Source organism: Chelon labrosus (genome assembly GCF_963514085.1).
Source record: "Chelon labrosus genome assembly, chromosome: 22".
NCBI classification, from domain to species: Eukaryota; Metazoa; Chordata; class Actinopteri; order Mugiliformes; family Mugilidae; genus Chelon; species Chelon labrosus.
The window spans coordinates 16,043,665-16,066,725 of NC_140355.1; the positions used below are offsets into that span (position 1 = coordinate 16,043,665).

Below are 23,061 nucleotides of genomic sequence, written 5' to 3' on the forward strand. Positions count from 1 at the left end.
TAGTCAAAGTTTACAGTCTACAGTTCTGCAAAACAGAGACCTCATTAAAATAACTACATACATCCACATACCTTTGCGTTCTTTGTCCTCCTGCAGTTGGTTAAGGGCTCCCTTGTATATCATGACTTGAGCTCTCTCTAAATCGACAAGGGACACAGTCTGTTTGATGGGACAGGGCCTGACCGCCCACTTCACCATGCTTTGTACGACATATTGCAGCACTGACTGCAGCTCGGCACTTTCATCCCATTGTTTACAGCTTGCCTTAGCCTGGTCAGAGTTTGGGCTGGAAAGGGGGCTCACTGAGCTGTCATGTTTGGGCACTAGGAGCAAATCTGACAGCTTCTCGCAGCTAAAAATGACAGTGAGAGATTTTAAACCTCCAATGAGAAGGTATGAGACTCTAACAGCTCTCAGTTCAAGTGCAAAGGCATCCAGTTTGGAGGTTTGGGATGTTTGGGGAGGCTGAGCTACACAGGTCAACTCCTCGATCTTTGCGGCATCTTTGGTTGAGGACGATGAAGGGAACGGATCCGCCTCAACCTTCTGATCTTTAATCTTTTTCCTTTCATCTTCTGTCAGCCTTCTTACATCATCTGATAGGTCTTCATCCAGGCAGCGCTGCGTCTCACCCTCTTTCATGTTCTCCTCAGAGTATTTCCTCCTCGGTGGTGGGTGAGCCCCCAGCCACCCCTGTTCCTCCAGCAGCCCCATCAAATAAATCAGATCTAACAACACCGTCGGTTTGAGCCCTCCGAGGCGGGAGACGTCACAGCAGCATATGTCACAGGGCTCCAGTGAGATGATCGGCGTGTCGCTGGGTGACCAAGAATTCATGGAGCTTAGTTATTGGGAAGGATGGGAAGAACCCACAGATACAGCATGGAGTGACACCAGGACGGATTCAACAGCGATTAATGGATTTAAGAATGAAGAAGAAGAAGGAAGAAGAAAGTACGATCAGGAGGGTAAATGATGAAAATAAAGTAAAATGTTAGACACATTACAGAGAGAATGAAAAAATAAACACTAACAAAAAGGAATTAGAGTAATACACATGCTGGACCAAGACAAGAAAAATATAAGAGTTGTTTAATGGAAGTTAATGAGAATCATAATTTAAGACGTTTAATCATGAGCTAGTGGGCATATGACTATATTTTTGTAATACCTGACAGAGAGGTCCGCCTCCTCCCACTGAAGCTTGGCCAGAGAGCTTCCTTCTTTCAAGACCCCAAGCAGAATAGCCCTGCGCCCGCTGGGCTTGTGCAGGCACTGACCTCCGGCACGGAGGCCGCCGTCCACGCCTCCAATTACAGCCAGTACCGGCCACACTTCAGTGCAGAGAGCAGCTAGCTTGACTTCTGACAGGGACCGACGATGGGACAGAAATTCCCTTGCGTCATCACCAGCTAGGTCTTTGTCTCTTTCATTCTCCTCTCTTTCGGTGTGTGTGGAACTGAAGCCTGTAGGAGAATGGGAGACAGAATCAAACAAAGAGTAAAATGAAATGAGAAAAAGTGTTTTTTAAGAAGACTCCTGGTTGTATATAATATTAACATCCTAACACTGGATTCTTGGAAAAATTCTGCATCTAAATCTAACCAACAGTGACCAGATGTTTCTTCTGTCTGTTCTTTGTCATAGCTGGTTTTCATTGGTCCACTGTAGCTGCATTGTGTTTGGCAGAATACTGTGAAAATACTCCATTACAAACCTAATTATAGGTCAGCTTCAGGTAATGTCAAATCTAAATTGGTCAAAGAGAAAATTAAGCTGCGTACTTGAGGGAATGTACTGTACCTATAATGATAAGACGACAAAGAGTTTGCTAGCGTATTTGGGGATTTAAGAATACGGAAAATCCTGCGCATCGGTGCATTTGTAATAATAAATTGACAGAGTAGTTTGGTAGGTTTAAAATGTGAGTGAATGCACACTGCCAAGATAGCCGGTAAGACATAACCCCAGTAGCCTCAGTGGATCTCTCCCTTTGGTGAGGGTGCATCGCTCCCTCTCTAGCTTTCTAAAATGCTTATTGTTTGTAAAATAGTTTTGGCAAAATAGATGCTTGCAGAGCTCAGCAAACTTAATTTTCTGGCCGCAAATATGTTCAGAAATGAATTACTGATCGCAATCGCTTTCCTCACTATTTATAGCTGCTCTTTTCCACAGTTTCCAGCGCTATTTAAGCCTTATAAATTATTAAACCTTAAGCAAGTTCTCTTTACAAAAGAAAACATGCTGGTCTAAGTGTGTGTCTGACCTGGATTGAAGCTTCCTGACTCCTCCTCTCTCAGGAGGGGGCCGATGAGCTCCAGTTGGGCATGAATGTGCTGGTTAATGTGTGGGGACCACTGGTCACACTGATGGAGCCTACGCAGGAGCTGCACCGTTGACTCCAGCAGCACGGTGGTCCTAGGGCTGCAGAGGGGCTCGCCAGGTAGTAAATTACTGGGCATGCCTCTCATCTGCAGGTCACGCAGCGCCACCTGTGGGAATACAAACCCACAAGAGTCTGGTTTATCCTTTTTCTTTTAGTTTAGAAATTTCCTCTAACTATTAATGTTATCCACAATGATGTTCTAGTTATACTATCATAGTTTATTAACTGTGAGTTATACGGTAAGTATATCAACTACCTTCTCCCCGGGATTGCTGCTGTAGAACAAGACACAGGGGTACAGTTCAGAGGCAACCACGCCTTCAAATGCCAACTTTGGTTCCTAAAAGTCAAACAAAAATGGGCAAAGATTAAATAGGAACACATCAATCAGTATGAGTAAAACCCTTGAATACACTGCGAATATCTGGTTAAACCTTGTCATTTTTTGCAAATGATACGGTATGAGCCTCCATGTCTAGGATGCAGGTGATGGTGTCACCCTGGGTAAACGAGGGAAGTGTTCGGACCAGTTCCCCTCCGTGATACAGGTTGCCGCTATAAGCGCGATACAGCCACATGTCAGTGGTAGTATGGTGGTTGTAATCTCTAACTGGCCAGCGTGAAACACCAATACACGTGCCCTCATTGCCTCTGTTCTCTTTGGTAATGTAGAACTGAAGAGAGAAGTCGGATACATATTGGGTTGTGTTAAAGTCTGGACACCAAACAATTAAAATGAAGAACTATGTGAGTGTGATTATGACTAGTCCTTACCTTCCATATGAAACAGCCAGAGGTAATGGCAGTGGTTGCCAAGCCGTAGCCTTTCCCTCCCGAACCATGGGAGAGGATGTTTCCACTCTCCAGACAACAGCAGATTAGTTTGCTCGGGTCAAAGGAAAAATCTCCAATAGGAATACATTCATCGTAGCTGCCAGGATTCTACAAAACAATGTGTTGGATACACATTTAAGTACCATATAACATAATAAAAAACACACACACACAGGGCGTTGTGACCCAGCAGTGGAAACATGTAAAATACAGAGGGCAGATGCAGCTGCTTCAGTCAGCACAATAAAGACGAATTTACAAATGCAGTTTAGCTGTATAAACCCTTTAAACCGCAAAACTACAAAAAACAGTGTTTCAATTAGTTTGTGACCAAAGATTCAATAGTAAGATTAGAAAACTGCAATTTGAAGTGATAATTAAAATATAGATATAATATTAAAATGTTGGATTTTATTAGATTTTTGTATTCAGTTGATACTTTCAAGATGTATTAGTTTGATGTCATTTGTTTGTATGTTTCTGTCCTCTACCACTTTCCATCCCACCCTTCCACAGATTACTGGCCCATCTGTTTCATCAAGTAGCCCTGCTGTTTTCGGTGTCATCACTGCCAGGATTGTACCTCACTTCCCCATGAACGCTGCGTTTTCTCTCAGATTATTGCATTCCATTGCTATTTTTGCTTGTGGCTGGCTGTAAGTTACTCATTTATACTGTGCACTGCATGCACTGTAATTAATTCTGCAAAATAATGGACACAAGGTAAGGGGAAAACAACGTTGCACACAGATTATATGACTCTTTTTTTGTTTTTTTTTAGCTAACTAATGCTGATCATGCTGTAAAGTGAGCAGCAGTTCAGAGACCGCAGTGTGAGTAAAGGCTTGTGCAGGGCATTAGGGAAGATGCTTCTAAAACAGTTTTATATAGAAAGAGGTAGAGAGTAGAAAGAAGTGCATTAGCCCTTAAAGTGCAGAGCATTACTGATGCAGCCCATAGTATTATTAATGTAACAGTACTGTATTACCTCTGTGTTTTTCTCAGCTGTCTCATCGTGGCTCTTCTCAGCAAGTGGTTCCTCCCACATATAAACAGACAAGAGCTGAAAGAGTTGTTTCACAATCTACAAGAAAAGAGAGAAAAAGAAAAGAAAATCACTCCATGACAGCGTATAATTTTCATGATAAATGTACTGATGTCTTCTTGAGCTTCTTTACTAGCGTGTTGGCTTTTTACACCATACCTGTTCAATCTGAACTGGCTCAGAACAAGCAGGTAACAGTCGTTCTAAAACATGGAAGGCCAAGAGCTTAGTGCGGAGGTTCTGGAAGCGTGTAGATCCTACAAAGGAGGAGGTTGGAGGTATGAATTAAAAGGAAACTGTTCTGCTCTTAAAATCAATACTTACTTTAATAATTGCTTGTTTTGAAATTGTCTTACCTAAAGAGCACTTGTGTGAAATAATGGCCATGAGTGGGTCGATCCATTTGACAAAAGTAGAAAGTCTTTTCATTACTCTTAATGACAGCACACGTCTCAGAAACACCAAGAAATCTGCAAGCTGAGATTCTACCACTTTGCTGCTTTCCACTCCTACAACAAACAACAAAAGAAAGGGAAATGGACTAGTTCATATGTAACGGCTTTCCAAATACCATATCTATTCTTTAAAGCAGTATGCTTCATTGTGCTCTTCGATTAAATTGCATTGACAAGACTTGATTAAATTTGCCACACCAGCTAAATTTGTGCTCTTGCTGGAGTCCAGATCTGCTTTTTCGGCTGTTCCTCTCTCTACTGTCTGTTGTTGGTGGAAGTTGTACAGGATCTTTTGGAGCTGCTCACACATCACTTCCATTAGAGCATGGGACACTTCAAGAGGCAGCAAATCCTCACAGGAGCTGAGAGCACAAGACACTTAGTTATTGAAATGTAATAACAGTGAAGGTAATATTAGTAGTCTTAGTTGTTTACAGTGTCTTCACTCTCACCTTGCAGCTACAGTCAATATCTGAAGCAGACGGGCACAAGCTAGTCTGACTGCCCTGCTTAGTAACATGGATCCAGAAGCTGAGGCTGCAAACCAGCCTTGGTTTATCAGTGCACAGCTGTTGTTGGTCAACGTGGAAAGGATTTCAAGGATGCCACATTTGATGATAAGCACCAGGTCCACTGGTTGGTAACAAAAATTCAGTGCAAACATTGTGGCCAGTAGGAGGTGCTGGCATGAACCTGAGTGTGACAGAGACACAGAGACACAGTGTACACAATCAATAATAAGCAGTGAGGAGCAATACAGTTCTGTTCAAATGATGGCACAGTATGGTTAAGAGATGTAAAACACAATAATGAGGACACCTGGGTGTTCTCTTTCCAACAGGACCCTCTGCTTGAGGACACGAACCACCTGCTGGTAAAAGGTATGGGCTGCAGATTGTAGCTCTCTTTGCGTATCTATAGAAGCTGAATGCGTGCCACACTGAATTGAGATGAAAAAGATTGGAAAAAAACATATTACTAAAGAAAAGACATTTAAAAATACCTTAATATCCAGTATCTCTTCTCTCCATCTGGATTGAACTAGATATTAATTCTTCCCTTGCATCTTTACTCTGCACAAACATTGTGACAGTATGATTATGAGATGTACCATGTAATGCTGAGTCTCGTAATTAGCCCCGGAGTGCGAGCCAATGATTTGTGTTCCCAAGGCGAAGCATCCAGAGAGGAACTGGAGCTGGACAGACTGCAACAATGCAGGAGACACAGTGGACCCACTGCTTTTTTCCTCCATCTTGGACAAGAAGGCCGACATCTGACACAAGGCCTCCAGACGCATCTGGTCATAACAGAAGATAGTTCATATTCAGTTAAGGCCTTGACATTTAGTCACAGAACATGTGGTTCATGTGAAAGCAGCAGTTAAATATAAGCCATAGGGTGTGATGTTTAACCTGTCACATTTTAGCTCTGGTACTGCATGACAACAATAGAACAAGGAGATTTCTCCACGAATACTGTACTAAACATCCAAGTCATAACAAAGTAGTTTCTTGTAGTTTTAAATAATCACCTACCGCATTTATGGGCCTAGGTGGCTGAAAACCCCTCCGTAATTATAAAATGTAAAAAACGAGTACATAACGAAATACTAGCTCCTGAGATTCCACAGCAGGAATAATAGTTTGTTTTTAACTTAAAATACAAAAAGAAAAATCACAATCACCTCAGCACGCTGTTGCTGCTGCAGTATGGCAAATGTAATGGCCTTGGGATCTGCCTGACTACAACTCTGTCCGCCCGGCAGCGTCGGTGAGGGGGGTGATAAGTGGACCAGGCTCCCGCAGACGAAGTGGAACACCTGGTTAAGAATGGGCAAAGTGTTGTTGCTGTAGTGGGACATAGTGGCGGTCGGGCTGATGCACTGCCGCAGGCGATCCCAAGCATCTTTCATGATCCCCAAAGAGCACAGAGGTAGGCCTGTGGCAGACGGATGAATACAGTAAAATAAAGGTCAGAGTAATTTTTCAACAAAGAAACAAATAAAGGGGGAATTTCCTTTTTTTAGTAAGTTCAACTACATCTTCGAACAACAGGCAAGTGCCCATATGAACACAGAAACTGGCTTTATTAGCTGTAATCATTCCTCCTATACATACTGCTTGTTAGGACATTCCTTCCCAATGGGATAACAGTATATCTTGTTTTGTGCAAAAATGCATACCAAGGCAGAACAAAAAAATGTGGCTTCAGCAATCTGAGTTAGTGTCTTTAGTATGAAATTCCCTATGTGTATCGTGTTACTATCCCTTCCCAGCAGCTCGGCATAGAAACACTATCCGGTGAGACCAAAGCAGATTTCCCTCTTACCCATTTTATTCTTGGAAGATCCAGAGTAGTTTTTGGACTGGTCAGGCTAAAAAAAGCCAAGAGCACTACATTAATATAACATGTAACCGGAATCAAACTTGCTGATGAAACTTTGGTGCAGCATGATGCTTACTTGTTTTCGTCCATTAACAGCCGTGTTAAAGGATTCTGACGACGACTTCCTGAAAGTGAGACGACGTGGAGCGTTAGCGCAAAAGCAGAGTGCTATAAACCAAACAAACCAACAACACAAACACTACCTTGCCCCAGTGGTCACAGCTTGACTGTTCTCCCTTTCGCTAGGTTCCACCCAAGCAGGCCTGACCCCCAGCAGGAGGAAGAGACACCGGGACACCACCAGATGGCAGGCCGCAGGGAATGACAAGCTTTCCTCGGATTCCCTGTGCTTCTCCCACTGCTGCTTGGGTTCCGTCTCTCTCTCTGGGCTGGCGGGGCTTTCCATGCTGCTGGGGAGGTTGGAAGTGCCAAACGACTCGTAGACGGTCACATTCTGCTGTACTTGCATGGCTTCCCGGGTGGCCATGAAGGATTCTAAGACTTCTGCCGTGACAGGAAAGATATCAGAGGATGAAATGATTTGTGACTGTGTATTTTTCTATCTCAGACTGTCTGTTGGTGAGCATTAAGATACCAAGAATGAATAAAAAAATATGCATTTCTAACCTGACAGGTACATACGACTGCTGCCAAATCTATCCTCATCTGCAACCTCTTCCTGGTTGTGGTTTGCTGTTGGAGTCGGAGGCACCTGTACCTCCCGGCTACAGTGGCCTCCTAATTGTTGCTCAGTATCCTTTCCTACCTGCTCCACTGAGGAGCATGGCTCTTCCCTGTCTACGTCAGGACTTTGGGGAGACTGAGACATCTGCAAAGCAAAGAAATATGTTCAATCAATCAGATTTACCAGACTATGTCCTTTTAATACAGTTGAAAAATAAATTCAGGAAAAACTGAGCAATTGAGTCAATTTAAAATTCAAAAGAAAAAATGATAAGCTACAGTACCAATCAAAATCAGGCATACCATTATAACCACCTTCCTAATATTGTGTAGGTCTCCCTTGTGCCTCCAAAACAGTTGTGACTCATCAGAGAATGGACATGGGCCTTCTGAGGGTGTCCTGTGGTGTCTGACAACATAATGTTGTGAATGGGGGGCCTTTGGGTCCTATGGGTTAAGTGGAGGGGCCTCTGTGGATCATCCCACAGATACTTGATCAGTTTGGGATCCAGTGAATATCTAGTGAATTTGCAGTCCAGGTCAACATCTTGTGCTGTTCTTCAAGTTTTTTGGGTTGTTTCTAAATCATTCCTGCTGGGTATGGCTGCTGCCATCAAAGAGTGTCATTGCTATGCTTTGTCTAAGTAACATCCACACGAATGTGAGGTTCAAAGGTTTCTCAGTAGAACACTGTATTGTCACAAGAAGGTCAATGTTATTCATTTCCCCTGTCAGTGGTCATAATGCTGTGCCTGATCGGTGTACATAACTGACAATAACGTTAAGTGGAGTATTTTTAGTAATCTTACCTGTTTGTTAGCTGCTTGCACCTGGGACATCCTTGGAGAGTTTTTAAGGGCCAACAGAGTGCTTCTGATTTTATAAACCGTTTCATAGACATCAAACAGCATCTCACAGGGCTCGTATCTGTCTCAGCAGAGAGAATAAACGGAGTAGAAAATTAGCATAGTTCCACAAAATTCAGAAGAAAAGTAGAATTTAAACAAACATGAGACACTTAAGCTAATCCTTTCAGAGAGTATTAATAGCTTTAAGTGTTTCAGTAAATATCCATTTGTGTTACTGACCTGTCGTGACAAAAGGCCTCATTATGGAGTCCAGTGTGTTTCAACAGAGCAGCCAGACTGCAGCGACAGACAATCTGCAGCAGACAATCTCCTGAAGAGCCTCCACTATCCCATTCTGCTCTCACAGCAAACAATACAGCTGAATTACAACAAAGCTATAAAGTGGGATTTAATTTTAAAGATAGGTGTCTTTTATCAGATTTCTATTTCAAAAAATGTTCAAAATCAAGCATGAACGTAAACAGGTACATGCAAATCAGACTACCTTTGCTGTGAGCGTACTCCTCCATCTTCCACCACAGGCTGCCTGCAAGTCCTCTAGAGGATCCCAGTGCGAGTTCCAGTAAAGTCCTGGTTTCCTCAGTCAGACTCAGCTCTCCTAGTCTGGTATCAGTACTACCCAGCAGCACTACTTCAGTCAGCCATGTCATGCTGGAGTCTATGGGACAAACCATTGCATAGAACACATGATAAAACTATACATCTACACTAGATTAAGATTAATACAGACTATTATTAAATTTTTCTCAGTTGGACAATAATAAGATCTGTGGCCTTGTGATCTAAGATGTCATTATTTGTTTCCACATCCAGGTGGTATCTATTTCAGACACACTTGCACATTTTGAAAGCCCCGACAGCAGACAGTGTGTTTTCCTACCCAGCTGTTCAAAGTCCATCTCAAGACCGTTTCGTAGGAGGACATTTGATAGCCAGATCTCTGACGTTTTCTCCTGCAGAGAGAGTGGTGGGCCCTGCAGCATGCCGCCAAGGCAGCGGCCGACTGCCAACGCCACAGACCGTTCGAGGTCCAACAGCCATACCCATCTGCACTCTTCCTGCTGCTGTCCATGGCTTGCGTTCTCTTCACTTTTATCTATTACAAAGATACCCTGTTATCTTCAGCATTTATATCTTCTGCCTTTAACAGTTGATTTATATTTGCAACAAACCAAGGATCTCTGAACTGACCTGAGCAGGCTTTCTGAGCCTCCACTCCTAGTTCTTGTTCCTCCAGCAGGACTGTCTCTGGCAACAGCCTGTTGAAATCGTTGAGGTGCTCCAACAAGGCCAGTAAATGGCTGAGGAGAGGTTGAACGGTGCCCAGAGGCAGCAGCAGCAGGGAATACATTACCTGGCACAGCAGACTGCCAGCCACTGAATTGTACAACACCACTGGGACAAGGGGTGAGACGAGAGAGGGGGGTTAGAATGACTGATAAAAATAAGTGGGATGAGGAATGAACACATAAACAGGTGCCTGTCATCAAATAAACGCACAACTATTGGTCTACAGAACTCTACCAAATATGCATAGATATTTTCTGTACTGTTTTTAACTACCGTTCAATTTGTCAAAATAAATTGAAAAAATGATTTGAACTGTATTTTGTGAATATAAGTGTAGTACTATCTTACTTAATAATAAGTCATGATTCTTACTGTGCAGCTTTTTAACCATTTGTTTATCTGGGGAACTCTCCTTCAACAGTTTGGTCGATCTTCTGAGAGTCTCAGCAGCACAGGGAAGCAGCAGATAAAGATGCTCCCGAAGCAGTGTTACGCTGCTGTCGTCCTACAGGGCAGACGAAATTGTTAACATAAGGGTACCTACGACACTAAAGGGCTCTGAGTAAAATAAAGCGTTTAAACATATGTCAACATAAGACTACTGTGTACACAGGAACATTTACAAATGAGGCGTCGACTTTTGCTATTGTACTGCACATTTTCCATTGCGTTTAGCTGGTTCTCTGGTTTACCTCAGGGCTGGGATGGATGTAGCAATGGGCGAGCAGGTGTTTGTGCAGTCCAGACAGCAGCTGGTGGAATTGAGAGGGAGGATCAGTTTGTCCCTGCTGATCAGCACATAGCTGCTTGTCACTATTTTTCTCCAGTTCCCCAAACTGTTGCTCCTTTATGAATGAAAGAGGAAGCATGCAGAGGGATGAGAATACTAATTAAACACCAACGAATGCAAAACATCCACAAACTCCAGAACTCCACAGATAATAAAACACAAACCACTTTATATACTTCAAAAGTGAGCTGTTAGAACAATTACTTATCAAGAACCAACTAACCCAAAGTTTCAAAATAAAAGCTCTGAAATCTAAAAATATCTATGGATATTTAATCTAGGATCTAAAAATATATGTCGCTATTTTACATAGAGGAAAACATGTAAACACGGTGACCGATAAAGATATTTGATCTGTGTTAAATGTTGGCATTAGGGCACAGGAAAATGTATCTGTTGTTATTTTTTTATCCCAAGTTAGGAGACTCTTGTAATATTCATAGGATACAGCCTACGGTCTGTAGAAAATCATCTTTCTTCCAAGTTGCACTGCTTTGTAATGTGTTTTTTTATTAGAATGAACTGCTATTTTAATAGTTTTAGCCTGTGCAGTTGCTTCAAGAACAAATTACTTTAGAGAAATCATAAAAACAACCAGATTAGCCAGAGAAAAGGAAAGCACTAAATATGTCACAAACTGTAAATCTGTCCCCGTTCACCTCACATGTGGTCCCTTGTTTCGTACCGTGTAAAAGCCTATGCTAAGCAGCAGGGTTCTCAGCAGCACCTCTGCTAAGTGCAGAGGGTCATAGGCCTCGACGGAGCTGGACGACGAGTGTGCCCGCACTGACATGGCGGGCGTCAGCGGAGGTCCCAGGGCTGTCACCTCCCCAAAATTGCTGTAGCCCAGCAGAGAAGCTACATGGCTCTGGTCCTGAAGGCTGCTGAGGACCATATCTAACTGCAGACGCTTTGAAAGAGACACAAAGGAAAGAAGAAGGTAATGCCGATTTCACAGTTACATGTTTTCACAACAACACTCACACACAGTCTTCAACAGATATTGCCTAGCAACACTCCTTCAAGCTTGCACTGGGATGTTCTAGCTCCGTCCATTGGTTCGTTCTCAATCCAACTATCTGGATCACTATCACAGTTACAAGAAGGAAAGAGAAGCAGCCAACGAAACATAAAGTATAAATAGTTTGTGTCCTGCAATTAACATTTTTATATGGACCATATTTTGGATGGGGAATATATAGAAGAACTTGTGCACACTAGTACAATAATATAGCATGCTACATACCTGTCCTTTAGAAAGAACATTCAAACTCTGAGGGCCCTGAGGGAGGAGGGAGAGGAGCAGTTCTGTTCTTTCCCTGAGTGGAGGCAGCAGCAGGGATGCACCAATAGACAGCGTGTTCAGAACGGCCTGAGGATGAAAAACAATGTCAGCACGACACGGATATGGGACACATGGGATCAATAGCTAGTATTTACTGCAATAAATAACATTATGCCATCTCACAATTGGTGAGATGGGTTGTACATTTGCTGTGGTCGCCCAAACAGCTGGGACAAGCTGAGGCACTGACTCCGCAAGACCTCTGAAGATGAACTTGTGGTCCCAGGTTGCAGGCCACTGCACCTAAGACGTCTCCCAGCACACTACCACAAATTCATGGCGTGTCCCTCTTTGGACCGCCGATAGTAGGTGGTCACCATTGCTGACCAGGAGCATCCCACAATATGCTCTCATCCAGCTAACTCGCCATAATGCCTTTCCCCTTTTTAAAGTTCCTACCCTATACATTTGTACAACAAGCAAGAGATTTTTAACAACTATGACAATGTTTTGGCTAATCTATTATCTTAAGTATAAGTATATTAGGAAAATTAGTTAGTTGGTTTACTTGTTGTATGGACTCTGGCATGTTGGTGTCTATGAGCCTGAAGAGCAGGTTTCTCAGGGGCCTGCCCTGAGCACCCAAAACCATAGCACCAGTGCCACCCGCATGGGCCAAGGACAAGTGGATGGACAGCAGCTTCATGCACAGCAAAAGAAAATGATGGTGGTCCCTGAGGAACAGATGCAAAGAGCGTAACGAGTGTTGGTTAGGTGAACAGTAGGGAAAGTGTGTAGAAGTATAAGTAAAGAAAGTGAGTATGTTACGGTAACTGCATGCAGGTGTGAGGTAATTTCATACCTTTTAGACAAGAATGGAGCAGGGGGTGTGTCGTTACTGATGCCATCACAGTAACTTTCTAGGAAGTTGCGTAAGTAGGCAAATGTACTCTCCTCCAAGTCGACACAAAAGGGCCTGTGCCATGCCACCAGCTGCCTGGAAAAAGACAATGACAATAAAGACCTATTCTATTCTAAAAGTCAATATTAATGAGTTGTGCTTGTTGAATATATGCACTTGAAATTGAGGCTTTACCTGTCAGTTGGAACTGCAGTCCAGGCCAGACTGTGAGAGGTGCCAGCAGTGATTTGTTGGATGGAGACGCCCTCTAAACCAAGCACTTTTTTGGGTTTGGTAATAGGTGTAGAAGTGTGGCCTTGCCCGCACTGGCCCATAGTGTTGTTCCCCCATGCATACACTTCATTCTCTGATGACAGGAGAACACCAGGAGTTGTAACCAGAAGACATTTTTCAACTCCTTCAAATGCACTGACTGTTAACCACTGACAGTTTCTTACCATGGGACAGAGCCAGACAGTGGCTGTCTCCACATGAGATATCAATGATCTTGGTTATACTCAGGTCCTCTATGAACCTGGGCCTCAGAGAGGTTGTTTCAGAGGAGCCACATCCTAAACATGAGCCACAGCCCCATGCAAACACCTAAAAGAAATACCACAAACAAAAACCCAAAACATATGAATTAACCTTGTGGAGAATAACAATGGTATGTGGTAGAGTGATGTTATTATGCTCCTCCAAAATAAAAGCTTTCACCAAAGACAATTTAGAGTTAAAGTTAGTTACACTTTGGTGGAGATTTGGATATTTATGACTGCGTTTTTGTCAACAGAACAGCACTGTTCAAGAGTGTAAAAACAACAAGTATCACCTCAGTCTTACATGAATCTAGTAATTTGGTGCTAGCCAAATTTGACACTCAGAATCTATGTCTTACTCGCAGCCTTGCATCTCACCTGTCCTGCAGAGGTAAGAGCCAGAGATGACTGGCTGCCAGCACACACTTTCCTGATGATGAACCCATGCAGGGCCTCTATGACCTTTGGGCGATACACGCGATTGGTGTCTCCATGACCTAGTTTACCTGCATGGATGAGTCATATCCCAGAACTTGCATTAGTGAAAACACTAGCTCAAGACATATCTTTTACGAAAGGATGAAAAGGATAATTCAAGAGAAACTTAAGGTGCGACTTCCACCAGTTCACAGAAATCATTCATTATGTATTTAAGTCAAACGGTATGTAATCTGTCGACTCACCATTGTCCCCTCCACCAAAGGACCACACAGTGCGTCCATCCTGTGCCACAGCAATGGTGTGGGAGCTCCCACAGGCCACCTGCCCAACACCACTGATGTCCTTCACCAGTGTGGGCACGTTTCGACTCTGGCTGTCGCTGTGACCTGAGGCAGGTAGAAACACGGGACAACAGAGGTTGCAACTCTGTACTAAAGGAATGTTTTCATTCTGAAAAAAATAAAAAAATCGAGACAAGATCAAGCAAGGTGAGTACCAAGTCTGCCAAAGTCTCCTTCTCCCCACGTGTAAAGCTCTCCATCATTAGTCACAGCAGCACTGTGTCTGTAGCCAGCAGACACACAAACGACAACCTGTAAGAGATGATGTTATAAGTGAAAAGTATATTCATAAACAAAATATATCACCACTGTTACATTTCCCATTCATCTTCCCTCCCACAAGCTGCATCTCCTGCAGGCTTACTTTTCCTAACAGTGGTCCTTGGATAATTTTGGGGTATTTCTGTGTAGCACTGTTGCCATGGCCCAGTTTTCCGTATTCTCCATCACCCCAGCTGAACACCTGAAAGTATTTATAAAGTTTTATGACACAGCGAACCTAGTTCTGCATTGTATCTACCAAATAAAATTAATTGAAACATGCTGCAGTAGGTTTAATGCCGCTAAACATTTACAGAACAGTCAAAAAATCCAATCTCCAAGCTTTAAAATATTCACAGTACTAGTAGTCAAGTTGAACTTCTCACCTCTCCCTCTACAGTGATAGCCAAAGTGTGACCATCAGAGCCCTTGGAGGAGGACACTTTCTTCATGTTCCTATGTGGCTCGAGCACAAGTTTCTTGGGCATGGACTGGTTGTTGGAGTCCCCCAGGCCCAGTCGGCCATAGCTGCCTTTTCCACATGCTTTCACTGAACCATCCGCAGACACTGAGAAGGTGCAGTACTGTCCTGCCTCAATCTAAGAGAAGGACATTATAGGATGGTGTTTCACGCATGCTTTCAATTTTCTAAACCCTCAACCGTTTATAGAAAAGACAGCAGTGATACTGATAGTGGTATTAGAAGCTGATTTAAGGTGAACTTTTGGTTTTACATGTGTAGACAATGAATAGAAGTGATGAAAAATGGTTTAAAAAGCTTTTGTGAAGGAAAAATGAGACACCAATAGCTAGCCATACCATCTGAGCATCACTGAAGCCCTGCGTCAGTTTTGGCAGCAGGATTTTCTCCAGCGTTCCCTCTGCCAGCTGATGGCTGCTGTTGCTGCCCCACACATACACCATGACTGTGTCACTCTCTGTGCCAGGAGCAGCCGCATCCGTGCTGCAGGAGCACAGGCAGTAGGACGCAAGGTTACAAATCTGTCGAAACAGAAGAGGGTGAGGTCCTTAAATCTGGTCACCGGAAAGAACTTAATACTGTCAATATGCATGTCGCTAAGCTCTGCCTCACCTCTTCAAACAAGGAGAGAGCTGCCTGGGAGAGTCGACAGAGTCCATCCGCGTCCTTCTTAAGCACCTGAGTATTGACAGCTTCCCCTCGGAAACCCTGGGAAAAGAGTATTCACCTTAATCCTTCAGCTTGGAGTGTTTTTAATTTAAGAGACTTTAAAGTCCGCCATTTCTGGTAACCATTATTTACAAGAAAAGCTTCTGTCGTCTCCAGAAACAGGAACATGCCACTGCATGATAAAGCAACAAATGAAGTCAAGGGAGAAAAATTGTTTGTTTTTCCCCTCACAAATCAAAAGTTGTGTTTCAACTTGTGCGATCCCTCCGTTTAGTCTGTTGCACATATATTGAATGCGGCTCACAGGTAAAATCAATACACATTATAAAAAGCACCAGCGACGTGATACTTGATACATAACATGTGCAGTATAATGAGGTTGTTGGCAACGGACATCTTTAGCTGATTAGACTGGAAGACGAATTCAGTCTTAAAGATTAGCAGAACACTAAAGCATCAGTCCAAGCTTCAAAAGGCCCATGCTTATCAGTATGTTCATAAAAGATAACCACATTTAAAGACCTTAAACAACCACAGCTGTCACTGCAAATATGTCATTTATGCAAAATAAAGTATATGACCCACCGAATATTGCCTCATTTGGAGAAGAGTTTGATGGACGACATCAAAGCCCACACCAGCGGACTGCTGTGAGCTCAGTGAGGAGGAGGAAGACAGTGCAGAGGTGGACGAGGACATGGAAGCAGCTAAGGCTACCTCCACCCACTCCAGCAGAAACTTCAGGGAGCCTCTCTGCATGGCAAGGCCGAGCAGCAGCTCCAGCGCTAGCCTCCTGCCGGTCGGGTCTGCCCCACCACTCCCGCTGCTCACTGATGTCTTCTTAAGGAACTCGGCCACCTGCGCCAGGCAGTCCAGACCCACTGATGGGATCTTATTCTCGTTAGCCAGAGAAAGTGGCGGCAGCGAAGCCAGGACAGAGGAGGCTGTGGCAAGCACGTCATTGCAAAGCACAGACTCTGGGTGCACAGACGCTGCGTATCTCCAGTTCTGCTGCAGCAATGAGAAGAGCAGACTCAAACCCGTCCTCACCCCCATTTCTATCAGAACATCTGTACCGGACTTGATTTTAGACGCTCCCCCCGGCAAGCAAGGTTCTGAGGCCGGCTCGATTTGCCCACATTCAGTTCCACTGTCTGTGGACTGAGAGGGCAGCTGCACGCGGAATTTGTCATGGTATTTGCTGTGAAGTGCGTAGTAGATCCTCTGCAGAACTAAAAGCCTGCGGTGGAGGCCCAGGGTGTAGGAGGTCTGCGTCAGCATGCGGTGAGCGAGCCATCGCTGGCTGTGAAGCAGCGATGACAGGTACTCTTCCTTCTCCGCCGATGCACTGGACTCGCACTCAAAGTCAGGCAGGCGCGGGCCGACAAGTTCTTGAACAGGCTGGGCCAAAGTCACCACCTCCTTGTTGTGAAGGAGCTTGTTGTAGAGCACAGCAGCACCATGCCTCCTGGCTGTCTGCACGCTGTCTTCTGCTGCCCAGGAGCTATTGAAGTGCTCCTGCCACTTCAGCAACACATGGGTTTGACAAGGCACCATGTCTGAGCATTATCTACGCTCTTATGTACACCTGCAAAATTAGAAGGAAGAACAATTAAAACGGGGACTCGGTGCGGCACAGCACTCCCTCACATTTGATTAACAAAATGAAATGGCACTTCCATCTCCGTCATAAATTTGCAGGAAACATTTGCTGCTGAAAACCAATGTTCTAATGTGATTTGCTGCCAAGTAAATTCAGCGTGAAGGTGTCAGGTTTCTCTTTAGCGTTGGCACACTTCCAGCATACAGTACATCTAGGCTATTGCCACAGGCCCAGTGGGTATCATTGAAATAGGCCAGCTCACCCCTTGATAACTGCTTAAGCAGCACACCCACACTAATGAGGGGGCTGTTGTCTCAAAGGTATTATGCTATACACTAAAAAGATAATGCAATATATCGTTTTAATTTAATTCATCCACATTTTCCCTCTCGGTCATTATCTCCAAGTTGATCACCCGGCGCGCCGCCATTCAGCCGCATGCAAAGGAGCCACACCTAAACCTTAATCTCGGCCTTCCAGGCAAATAAAGAACAAGTTTGCTGCTGTTAGGTGGAAACATTGCCGCAGTTTAGATAATCAGATGTAGGGTGGTTAGACGTTAATGATGAGGAGGTCATAGAAGAGGTTAAAATGTGGTAGTCACAATGTGGAGGTCAACATTCATAGCATAGGCGATCTTTTTTATGACAATATTAGCGGAATGACATTCTCACAACATATGCTAAAATATTGTTTAATACCCAATGAGCTAGTGATAGAAAGACATATTTTTAGAGTTAATTCAACGCCTTCACTACAATTGCATTTCCTTTTTGTGTTGCCGTGACCCCAGTGTGTTTTCAGCCGTCTAAATGTATACCAAAAAGCAGAAATTAACCATCATACAGCCATATTTGGCTGAGACAAAAAACTTGCACCAAAACACGAACCCGTATGAGAGTGTGAATGCCGGGTTACAGACTGCTAAACATGTGAGCACAGTCCACAGTCACAGAGCCTCGTCTCTCTTGCAGTGCCTGAGGCCTGTGGGGCTATATGGTTTCCACTCTGGCCAAAAATAACAGCGAGCATTGATATAGCAGTGGGCACTATGTTCAGACAACCACCAACAGGAAACCACCAGCAATGCAATCATCACCGCTTTAAAATATCTGGCATTGCGGGATATAAACGCCGTGAGATCGGACATCCTGTTTTTTCCAGGTAGCCAGCTTTATGTAAAAAAAAAATGTCTAGTAAACACGCAGAAACGCACGTTGTACATTACCGGCAGTAAAGTAAAGGTAACAAATTGAGCCAAATGTCCTGTTATCTATTAAAATAAAATAAAAACAAGGCTCATCTAGTAGGGGGATCAAACCAAATGTATTCATAAACACAAAAAACACTATAAATTAACTACTAAAGATTATTTTTGTCATCACTTCAACTTCGCTTCTGTTTCGTCCAACTAACCATCCAAAATATATCAGATTGAAATGGAAGCACCAGACAAAAAAAGTAAAATGTCTAGCTTTCACCTGAACTAACAGAAAATGGTATTATTACTAAGATTGTGGATTATTTATTTGCACCACAGCAATCTGCATAAGAGGGATAAAGCAAACTCCTTTTACGCGTTTCTGATTGCTCCACTCTTGAGACCCCCCAAAGCCTGACTCAGTACCGGCTGGAGGTATTCCTTTTTTTATTAGATAAGGCTTGAATGTCATCCAGACAGAGCTGGAGGAAGTTGCTGGGTCAATAATGGGACGTTTGGGCTGATGTTGCCAGGACAACCCTGACCACAATAAGCATTAATTCGCTGTGGATAACGGATGGACATTTCTTCTCAGTAATAATATGAATTAGAAAATGCCACGCAGAAACTTAATTACATCCAACTGCTATTTAAAATGACAAACAAGACACTGAGCTCAAATTAATTTAAAATTAACGACATTACCCAGTCTGTCACTTTAAAGCTAGCATTTTGCACACGCTGACACGGTTTACGTCTCAGCTGTCGCGCAGTGTCCTTCCCTGCGACGCCGAACACAAACAATGAAATCTTTCAACCTCGGCCGTGTCATTGACAAACACCGGTAACATTATTCTGCATCATGCGGTGACAGCTGAGCTAACGCTGGCTGCAGTGCAGTTGCTAGTCTGCTCCGTCCGTGGCTTGTCAAAACCCGACCAAGCCCCTGCTTTCGCTGACAGCCCTCAGCAGCAAAACACCACCCGCGGCTCCTAAACGCCGCTGTCAGTTACGTTTTAACCGAGCTATTGTAAAATTAGATATCAGACGGCAGGCGTGTGAGTTACCTTGACAGTAAAAGCCCCGGCCGATAAGCGGTTTGCGCTACCTGCCCCGTTCCAGTGAGGTCTCCCTTGGACGCAAATATCATCAGCCGTCTCCGCTTTCAGCTTCTTCTTCGGCGGTTTTAATCACCGGCGACGACCAGCGTTGGAGTACTGTCTTAGCGCCCCCACGTGTCTCGGGGTGTTCATCACCATCGAGTTTTAATTCATTTATCTTTTAATTTTCTTCTATTTTTATATTTGTATAAAAGCACATTTTGATTCCTTATCAATTCAGGGTTATATTTACATATTTTTTGTTAAAATACATAGTCTTTACTGAATAGGATGAAAAGGAACTAGGTGGATTTAACATGTACATCGATCAGCCACAACACTGACACCAATGACAGCTGAAGGGAATAACATTAATAATCTTGTTGCAGGGGCGGCACAGGGGCGAGGTGGTTAGCACTGATGCCTCACAGCGAGAAGGTCCCGGGTTTGAATCCATCAGCCGACTGGGCCTTTCTGTGTGGAGTTTGTATGTTCTCCCTGTGTCTGCGTGGGTTCTCTCCGGGTACACCGTCCAAAGACATGCTTGTTAGGTTAATTGGTAGTTCTAAATTGGCCGTAGGTGTGAGTGTGAGTGTGAATGGTTGTCTGTCTCTCTGTGTTAGCCCTGCGATAGACTGGCGACCTGTCCAGGCTGTACCCACCTCTCGCCTGATGACAGCTGGGATAGGCTCCAGCAGACCCCGTGACCCTTAACAGGAACAAACGGTTACAGAAGATGAATGAATGAATGAATCTTGTTGCAATGCAGTGTTCTGATGAGAAATCTGGTCCTGGTCCTATTCATGTAAACATTGTTGCTGACCTGGCACCCCCACCCCATAGCAACAGCACTCCCATAATGGCAGCAGCCGTTCCCACCAGGACAATGTGTCCCTCCACATCATAAAAACTGTTTAAGAACAGCTCAGAAAACATGAAAAATAATCCAAGTTGTTGACCCAAACTGATCAAGTATCTGTGGAATGCAGACACCCCTCCACTTAACCCACGGGTCCCAAAGACTCCCCTACCGACGCCCTGGTGCCAGACACAATAGGACACCCTCAGTAGGCCTGCGTCCATATCCCGATGCACCAAAACTTTGTGGGAGGCGAAAACAATATTATTCAGGTGTGTACGGCCAGGTATGTTTGTTAACTTTGATGGTGTTGCATTATGGGAAATATAGGATGCAGACTATTTTTTGGACTGCAATGGCTCCTAAACTCACATGTAAGCCCCTGCTGGTTGATTCTGACTTTGTGCTTTGGTCATTTTTGTGTGTGTCTAACATCTGGTGATTTTCTACCACTTATTTATGCAATAATAATATTTTTCTAGTAGCCTAATACCAATAAATTGGGTCATGAAAGAAACTTATTTCGTTTTTCTTTAAAATGAGACATGAGTGAGACTTTCTTACTGCAAACAATAAAAATAGGCCCTATGATTATGTTTGCAAGTTAGTGAACAGCTGCAAAACATGCATTCATGTTTATTTCATCAGTTTCTGCTTTTTCTCCCTTACATTTCACTTTGAGATCTAAAATAATTAATTTCTAAAATCTAGTTTCTACTATGTTAAACTAACATTGAACTGAATTCTTGCACGGTGCCACAGTCACGACAGACCTGATGCAATCGGAGGTTTGGGGGTTCTCGTCACTCAGACAAAAACAAAACAAACCAAAGATAACTTATGACATCAGGTCACACGGATTTCAATTCCTGGATGGCGGTCCACAGTTAATCCCACTTCCAAGCCGGATTTCTAAAAGGGGGACTGACTGACAAAAAAAAAGGACGACAACACCGGAATGAGGAAACTGACGAGGGCAAGCCATGTGCAAAACAAAGTTGTTCATCGCTGATAACCGTGCAACCTGATGAACCACAGGTCACTTCACTCAAGTCTTCACAGAGGTGCTCCGCTGCTCTTCTCGTCTCTTCCCCAGACCGCTCATCTAAAACAGACCCGCAGCCTTCCTCGAGCTCTCCGGACTTTCGCCCCAGTGATGTCTTTTCTGCTCATCACAGTGCTGTCCTCTCTGGTGGTGCATGATGCTGAGGCGTGGGGCGCCAGTGTGAAATACGCGGTGAACTGCCCGGACAGATGCAACCCGGAGCGGTGTGGCGGGACGCAGCGGTGCGCACGGACGGTCCTGGATGACTGCGGCTGTTGCCAGGTCTGCGCGGCCGGCAGAGGGGAGCACTGTTACCGCACAGTGTCGGGGATGCACGGGGTGAAGTGCGGACCGGGGTTATTCTGCGAGTTCTACAAGGACGAGGACGATTATGGAGACGAATATGGGATTTGCAAAGGTATATTCAGATTGAACAGGTTATTTTTAAGATCTTGCTGCTATATTTGTGCATGCTGCATTTTGAATAGAGATGGTGTGCTGCACCAAATTCAATATCCCTTCATGTTATTACCATCATTTAGCCCAGAATTTATGAATTATTTTAATACATAGCACAGTTGGATGTTTTTTTAGAGGCTCTGGGTTTCCAGATCCAGTTATGAATTGATTATTTAACTTGACTATCCCAGACATTCAAGCATCTATACTGCAGCAATATCACATGCACTTGCAGTTCTTTTTCTCTTGGTTACAAATTAAAATCTCTTCCTTCACAGACTGTCACTATGGAACCTATGGGGTTGAGTGCCGTAAGACCTGCAACTGCAAAGGAGGCATTTGTGACAGGGAGACTGGAGCTTGTCTCAACCTCACCTTCTTTGCCAAGATTGCCAGCAAGCTCAAGACTGAGCCACAAGCAGGTAAAAAAAAAAAAAACATTTTCCAATAAAGGTTGTTCTCCCACCTTTGTACTATTGGATTATATGATATAAGGAGTGGAATGTCTGGGTTACATCAAGTTCTGAGAAGGCATATCGTTTGTGAGAATGCACTCTTGCAAAAACTGAATGATAAATGCATTCCTTCTCTCTTGCATTCTCAGGGGGCGAGGTGGGCTCGGGAGAAGTCAGCGCTTCCCAGAACACTGCCCAGCACACAAACAGATCCACGGCTCCGAAGCGGCTCAACCCTCGCTGACAAGTGCTGACAAGACTGAATCTGTTCAGTGTAAATGTAGCATTAACTTATAAATGAACTGAAAGATATATTTTATTATGTTAAGGGATGAGAAACTTTTCTTTTTTTTACCCCATCTGGAGGTTCTGTTTGTTTCGTTTGGCACGTCATCTTTTCTAATGAAATATCCAGTTATTCTCTTTTGATTTTCTCTCTGTTCTTTGTCAGCTTTGAGGATAAATACATTAAACGGTCTTGCGGTTGTTACCCACAAGCTTCAGTGTTAATTTGTGTGCCTTCATAAACGATTCTTGTGGAAGTTCAGCAGAATGTACCCTGCATTTATTTCCAAAGTCTACGGCAATAGTTTTTATTGAAGTATTTTAGTTTTATTTGTACTGTGGATATATGAGAAGCTGACACGGATGATGTAATGTATATAACACCAGCCATTGTA

General features: G+C 43.7%; 2 protein-coding genes across 8 annotated transcripts in view; one reads left to right on the top strand and one right to left on the bottom strand.

Moving 5' to 3' along the window:
* LOC311507736 (putative E3 ubiquitin-protein ligase HERC1) overlaps window positions 1-19,596 on the bottom strand; it is a 37,093-nt gene extending 17,497 nt beyond the window's left edge. For 6 of the 7 annotated variants that reach the window (XM_084572204.1, XM_084572203.1, XM_084572202.1 and 3 more), the window contains exons 1-40: window positions 19,531-19,596; window positions 16,245-17,247; window positions 15,603-15,698; window positions 15,329-15,511; window positions 14,896-15,108; window positions 14,613-14,711; window positions 14,404-14,500; window positions 14,150-14,293; window positions 13,845-13,972; window positions 13,386-13,530; window positions 13,123-13,294; window positions 12,889-13,023; window positions 12,595-12,760; window positions 11,988-12,113; window positions 11,427-11,651; window positions 10,644-10,796; window positions 10,324-10,456; window positions 9,853-10,056; window positions 9,542-9,757; window positions 9,146-9,319; window positions 8,881-8,995; window positions 8,602-8,719; window positions 7,736-7,937; window positions 7,312-7,612; window positions 7,185-7,233; window positions 7,052-7,097; window positions 6,408-6,661; window positions 5,832-6,020; window positions 5,540-5,660; window positions 5,173-5,413; window positions 4,919-5,082; window positions 4,622-4,774; window positions 4,425-4,522; window positions 4,209-4,304; window positions 3,161-3,328; window positions 2,821-3,060; window positions 2,643-2,726; window positions 2,267-2,492; window positions 1,172-1,466; window positions 72-841 (exon numbers count right to left, since the gene is read on the bottom strand). In XM_084572204.1, the coding sequence (XP_084428330.1) occupies window positions 72-841; window positions 1,172-1,466; window positions 2,267-2,492; window positions 2,643-2,726; window positions 2,821-3,060; window positions 3,161-3,328; window positions 4,209-4,304; window positions 4,425-4,522; window positions 4,622-4,774; window positions 4,919-5,082; window positions 5,173-5,413; window positions 5,540-5,660; window positions 5,832-6,020; window positions 6,408-6,661; window positions 7,052-7,097; window positions 7,185-7,233; window positions 7,312-7,612; window positions 7,736-7,937; window positions 8,602-8,719; window positions 8,881-8,995; window positions 9,146-9,319; window positions 9,542-9,757; window positions 9,853-10,056; window positions 10,324-10,456; window positions 10,644-10,796; window positions 11,427-11,651; window positions 11,988-12,113; window positions 12,595-12,760; window positions 12,889-13,023; window positions 13,123-13,294; window positions 13,386-13,530; window positions 13,845-13,972; window positions 14,150-14,293; window positions 14,404-14,500; window positions 14,613-14,711; window positions 14,896-15,108; window positions 15,329-15,511; window positions 15,603-15,698; window positions 16,245-17,216 (7,711 nt within the window). In that variant the 5' untranslated portion in view covers window positions 17,217-17,247; window positions 19,531-19,596. The remainder of the gene's footprint in view (window positions 1-71; window positions 842-1,171; window positions 1,467-2,266; window positions 2,493-2,642; window positions 2,727-2,820; window positions 3,061-3,160; window positions 3,329-4,208; window positions 4,305-4,424; window positions 4,523-4,621; window positions 4,775-4,918; window positions 5,083-5,172; window positions 5,414-5,539; window positions 5,661-5,831; window positions 6,021-6,407; window positions 6,662-7,051; window positions 7,098-7,184; window positions 7,234-7,311; window positions 7,613-7,735; window positions 7,938-8,601; window positions 8,720-8,880; window positions 8,996-9,145; window positions 9,320-9,541; window positions 9,758-9,852; window positions 10,057-10,323; window positions 10,457-10,643; window positions 10,797-11,426; window positions 11,652-11,987; window positions 12,114-12,594; window positions 12,761-12,888; window positions 13,024-13,122; window positions 13,295-13,385; window positions 13,531-13,844; window positions 13,973-14,149; window positions 14,294-14,403; window positions 14,501-14,612; window positions 14,712-14,895; window positions 15,109-15,328; window positions 15,512-15,602; window positions 15,699-16,244; window positions 17,248-19,530) is intronic. The other variant, XM_084572205.1, reaches the window with a different exon arrangement.
* A 1,784-nt stretch (window positions 19,597-21,380) lies between these two features.
* On the top strand, window positions 21,381-22,868 carry esm1 (endothelial cell-specific molecule 1; the record flags this gene model as incomplete). The annotated part of the gene is given in 7 exon segments (XM_084571801.1): window positions 21,381-21,393; window positions 21,396-21,478; window positions 21,480-21,513; window positions 21,516-21,571; window positions 21,573-21,885; window positions 22,205-22,348; window positions 22,531-22,868. Coding segments are annotated over 7 exon segments (738 nt in total). The 3' UTR covers window positions 22,626-22,868.
* Between the last annotated feature and the right edge of the window lie 193 nt (window positions 22,869-23,061).